The sequence below is a fragment of the Drosophila grimshawi genome, unplaced genomic scaffold, assembly GCF_018153295.1.
Source record: "Drosophila grimshawi isolate 15287-2541.00 unplaced genomic scaffold, ASM1815329v1 contig_1367, whole genome shotgun sequence".
Taxonomy (NCBI): domain Eukaryota; kingdom Metazoa; phylum Arthropoda; class Insecta; order Diptera; family Drosophilidae; genus Drosophila; species Drosophila grimshawi.
Window position 1 is genome coordinate 637626 of NW_025062889.1, and position 6000 is coordinate 643625.

The window sequence follows — 6000 nt, forward strand, 5'->3', positions numbered from 1 at the left end:
GTTGAATCGAACTTAATTTGCAGATAAGAAACATCAACACGAACATGTGCCTCGATGCCATGCTAAAGAACGAGGACGAATCTCCTGTCGGTGTCTACGAGTGCCACGGCCAAGGAGGACATCAGGTATCCACACACACACACATACTCTCTATCGCTCGCTCACTCTCCACACACAAATCCCTCCCCCTTTGTGTGGGGGAAGGGGAGCAGACATTTTCAAATGTCAAGTTTTTTGCATTGGTTTTGGCTACATATCTTTTTTGGCCCCCCCTTCGAAGTGTTGTTGCTTTTATCGAGCTTTGCTTAACGTAAAACGCTTGCTTGATTAACCAATTGACAATATATATATCTACCATATTTAATACAATATACACAATATGATCTCTAATTCGATTGTGGACTTGAGTACACCTAACCCCTTGTAAACATTATGGACCTAACTTTAGGCTTAACATTCTTGACATCATTTTAATATTTTATTCGTTTACATTTTGACTTTTAACCTCAATTTGTTATATGTTTATTATTCTTGTATGAGTACTCAATTAATCGTATTTTTTTCTGTGTGCTTTAACATTCGATAACTTATTTTTTTATAATTTTTTGCTGACTGTTCTTAAAGTATTCTATCAATTATTAATATAGCACTTTAATCCCTTTCGAGTTCTTTTTAAGGCATCAGTTGGAAAAGACTTTACCAAGAACTTTTTACATATTTTCTAATAATATACATACGTGTTCCATAAAGTACCCAATATTTCCATTTAGTACCATCTCTAACTTATTTAATTTTTGCTGGTGAGTTTCCCCCTACTCCGTTGGCTCGTTTCTGGCCGTTGGAGCTTGGCAAATCCCATTTTTGGATCTCCCATTCGTCTTAAAATATAAAATAGAAAATATATATATTAATAAAAAATCGATTTTTGATATTCCTGCGGTTTTGAGCACTAATTTCACGGAGTTTGTGGACTACAAAAAAAATGTTGTTGTTTGTTTTTTGTTATCGCATTTGTCGCATTTATTTAACATTTAAGCTTTAGCCCTCAGCCCAAGTGAAAGTATTTATTACAAATGATGTTTGCATTGTTGCCAAAGCGAGAATGTGACCAAAAGTGTAAACTGCATTGACAATAACACTACAGAACACGACAATAACTCACACACACACACACACACACACACACACACACACACACACACACACACACACACACACACACACACACACACACACACACACACACAGTTGATATTTATGCCACGTTGAAAAATTAATTAAAATGCAATCATAAATAAAATGACAAAAATGATAAATCATTTCCAAGTGGCTTTGCTTGCCTGCAAGTTTTTACAACAGACAAGAAACAACAACAACAACCACAACAACAACAACAAGATGATGTGCAACAATAAAAACAAATTTTGTGACAATTTTACGAACATTTAATAACAGCATTGTCGCCAATAAAAACTGCACACAAATAAAATGTGCAACACACCAAAAAACACACACAGATAAAACAGATACACAAATAGATATATAGATAAATGGGGGGAAGGGTGGGCTTTGTATGTGTGTTCTGTGTGTGTGTATTGTGTGTTTGTTGTTTGTTGTGCGTATTCAGCATTAAATGGAAAGTGTTGACCTCGTTCCACTGCATGGTAAAATCGCCAGGCGTCTGTTTTGGCCACGCCTACACGCCTCCCTTTCAACAACGCCCACTTCACCCCCCGCCGCCCACAGGCACATTACAACGGAAACAAAACGCCGCAAAGGAAATGGAACAACTAACAAAACAGACATGAAAAGAGTCTTCCAGACTGCAGCATACTCTGTAAAAGTGAACAAAGTCGAAACTCAAAATTAGAAAGAGGAAACAGGAATCATTTTTATTGACTTCACAAACAAGTAAACAACTAACAGTTATCGCAAGCTTATCTAGACTACAACATACTCTGTAAAAATGAATAATGTCATTTGGGTTCATTTTAGTATACCCCATTCAACATCGACAGCTAGAGTATGTTCAAAGGCGATTCGGATGAAAAAACGCGACTGAATAAAATAATCAACATTTGCGAGCGTGTTGGGAACACCAAATGTGTTGGGGGCGTGGCAAATTTTAATTTCGCACATGGCAAACCCGAAAAAAAATCGGACACGCAGAAAAAAATGTTGGAATGTGTGAGTAGAAATGGGAGCAGAAGTTGCTGGAGAATGCAACTGCCACCGCTTTGACTAAAGCTATGTCAAAGAATCCCACTCTGCCCCTCTCTCTATCCCCCTCTTTCTCTCTCTCTCTCTCTCTCTCTCCATCTCCTTTTGTCAGCTGTCGCAGTCGCAACGAAAACCGCGCCATGTAATGAAAAATATTTTCATTTTAGTCTACAAAAAAAGTTCGGCATACAAAAAAAATTGCCCAGCTTTGCTTATAAAATAGTAAACAAAAAAAGTGCTGCAAGCGCATATTAAAAAATTGCGCCGGCAAATGAAAAATACGAAGAAAAAAACGCGTTAAACTTAAATGAAAAAGATACACACATAATTAAAGATGCAACACGCATCGGACGCAAGCAGAAGTGGAAAGTTGTGGAAAACTGTGGAAAACTGCAGCAACAGCCTTGTCAAGAATTTTAAAAGAAGGCAAATGCAAATGCAAACCAAGCAAATGAAGGACGCACTCACAATGTGTGGCAGGGGCATGTGTGGCAAGCATGGCAAGGGCAGCGATAAGCGAGTGAGAATATTTAATGCAAACATGCAGAGTGCAGGGGAGGTGCAACACATTGAAAATGCCAGTTTTAAAGTGTGATTTATTTATGAAAATGTTAATGGAAAAAGGAAAATTAAATTGCAGACTGAAACTGAAGAGGTTTTGAGTTGCTTGTCAAATATGTTAATTGAAATAAGACATATGTATATAATATATAGAAATATCTATAAAATGCATTAAATAGAATGTATAATATGTATTATACATATATATATATATATATATATATATATATATATATATATAAAATGGCTAATAAGCCAGCAGCCCAGCATTTTCCATAAGCAGCTTTCTTCAATTCAACCAATTTCCGCATTTCACTTTTCTGGGTGGAGCGGGGGGTGAGTAAAACAAATGTCGGACATTAAAATAATGCTGGTAACATTTATAAATGTGTGCTTGCAACACAAACAAGGCCAACACGACAAGGGGTCAACGAGTGGCAAGCGGAAATGGTAACACAACAAAATGGCGGCCTTGCTGTCCAAGAACAAAGCAGGCCAGCTGCTGGCCTGTCCTAGCCTAGCCTGGCCTGTCCTGGCCTGTCCTGGCTGACTGGCAACGTGGTTTAAATTATAAATAATCATGGCAAAACCGCAGACAAACACACACACACACACACACACAGAACACACACACACACATATCTAGCGAGACACAGCCGACTGGTAGCAGCTTTTGTCATTTAATTTAATATTAAATTATACTAAGTAATGCGGCTACTTGGCTGAAAACATTTTGCAACAAATCTCTTGCACTTTCTGCCACAATTTGTACTAATATGCGCCATCTCTCTCACTCTCACTCTGTCCCCACTCTCCGCCCCACCCCCCTGACCTGTCTGCAGTACTGGATGCTGAGCAAGGCGGGCGAAATACGTCGCGATCAGGCGTGCCTGGACTATGCCGGCAAGGATGTGATACTCTTCGGCTGTCACGGCTCACGCGGCAATCAGGTGAGTATTCTACTATACTCTTATACACTCAGGAAAACTAAATCGCCCTTAATTTGAGTAACTTTATTAAAAGCAGTTTCTATGATTTCCCATATACAAACACTTTAGATAGTTTATTGTTGAATTTGTTGTCCGAGTGTATTATGCTAATGAGTGTGATTAAAATGAATCTTCAACTTGATTTACAGTTCTGGCAATATCGTGAGAACACGAAGCTGCTGCATCATGGCTCGTCGGGCAAATGCTTGGCCATCAACGAGAGCAGGGACAAGCTGATAATGGAGGAGTGCGATGCGTCGCATTTGCGCCAGCATTGGGTGTTGGAGAACTACGACAGCTCCAAGTTGTGAGGCTACTTCTACGCCATGGGTGCCTAGCAAGGATATCAAAGAGGAGCACGGACAGGAGGAGCAAAGAGAGCAGCAGCAGCAGCAGTAGAATTAAATGTTAAACGTATTTGATAAGCGTATAAAACACGGCCCGCGAGAGTTGTGCAATAGGCAGTAGCTGAAAGGGTTTGCCATGGCTTTGAATAGGAGCATTAATACACCAATACACCGACACACTCACACACACACACACACACACAACAAGAACAATTTATATGTATGTATTTTATATATATATATATGTATCGAACTTAATGTCAACTAAATCATTCGATTAACTTTAGCCTAACGCACATACGAATACGAGAACGACTGTTGTACAGTAGATCTTAAGTTTTTTTAAAGCACAAATAATTATTATTAGGAATATATAGAGAATATATATATATATATATATGTAGAGTATATATATATATATATATATATATATAGAGGTTTATACTGCATTACACATATGGTATATATATACCGATAGTGTAAACGGGAAAAGTCGTAGCGCAATTCATGCATTTAAATGTTACAAAACTTTTAGCACAATTTTCTTTCGTCGCGTACTTTGTGTGAGTGTGTGTGTGTGTGAGTGTGTGTGTGTGTGTGAGTGAGTACGTGCCTGCGTGCGTTAGTGTGTATTTGACAGGATTTGATTTTGTGTTTTTCTTTAAGTATATACATATGTATGTGTAGTAAGTGTACTAATTAAGAATATTTATGAATTCTCCTGAAATCTATAAATGGCTTTGCAAAGAGCCGAGCTCCAAATATGTTTTTAGTTCGTAAGCTTTGCTTGTAAGTCTCTCCATTGTTGTTGTAGTTTGGAAAGCATTTGGTGATTTCCCTCTACCCCCAGCCCCAGCCCCCTCCCTCTCCCCATTCCCATCCCTTACTTAACATTCCTGTAATTACCTGTAAGTCTGTACTTACGTCCGTTTCGTTAGCCATTTGAGTTAATTTATTTTACATTTGTATTTTAAGTTGACTTGTTGCACATTTTGTGAATTTCAAAGTCAAGTCTTAAAAAAAACTATCTGAGGAGAAACCGTAAAAGCAAAAAACCTATGCCAAATTATGTTTAGAGGTTTACTTTGTAGGTTAAAGAAAAAACTTTTATGCATTTTGTTATTGATGATGATGATGATAAGAACTTAACAAGGACAACATATCCCGTTTGTTAGACAACGCCAGCTTGTAGTAGCAGTAGAATTTTAGAAGTAGTCGACACCTTTTTGTACTTATGTATGTATATCATCATCAGTTCGGACAGAGACTTATCGATATCACTAAAGTATAGGGAGCTAGTACTTATAATATGTAAGAAGCAAATATGCAATAGTGCCTTCTACTTTATATATACATACATACATACATACTTACATACTGCATACCAACTATACCCACTATGTACTTGCTTATGGGTTTATAACTTAAGTCACAAAAAAAAAAAACACGACAACGACTGTAAATATATCTATATCTATATCATATCGCAAATGTAAATAATCAAACATGACATAATATCGTTGGCTAGCCTCTAATCATACATACACACACAAGACATATTTTGACATGACATGTTTGATTTGCGATCGATTTTAGGCACATTTACATTTAGCGTACAAACCAAAAGCCATAAACGTGGTCAAGACATTTTTGATAATGATACAATAATAACCTAAGCGCATATAGTGAATGTCTAGTAATTTAAGCAATTACACAAGTTGTAAAAGGACACACAAATCGAGTTACAAATAAACAAAACACTTCGTGTACCAAAAAAGCGTCCTTTTCAAAAAATATGGTCACCCAACAACCTTTTCCTCTTCAGGTTGCGGTATTAGATAGTATCTGTATGAATCAGTGACACAGATATGGTTGTTGTATTG

The 6000-nt window shown here is 37.4% G+C and overlaps 1 protein-coding gene across 2 annotated transcripts in view; it reads left to right on the plus strand.

The window, feature by feature from the left end:
* Window positions 1-4337, plus strand: part of LOC6569052 (putative polypeptide N-acetylgalactosaminyltransferase 9) — a 77455-nt gene extending 73118 nt beyond the window's left edge. The window contains exons 9-11 of one of the 2 annotated variants that reach the window (XM_032741170.2): window positions 24-125; window positions 3624-3731; window positions 3920-4337. In XM_032741170.2, the coding sequence (XP_032597061.1) occupies window positions 24-125; window positions 3624-3731; window positions 3920-4081 (372 nt within the window). In that variant the 3' untranslated portion in view covers window positions 4082-4337. The remainder of the gene's footprint in view (window positions 1-23; window positions 126-3623; window positions 3732-3919) is intronic. The other variant, XM_032741169.2, reaches the window with a different exon arrangement.
* Window positions 4338-6000: the final 1663 nt, after the last annotated feature.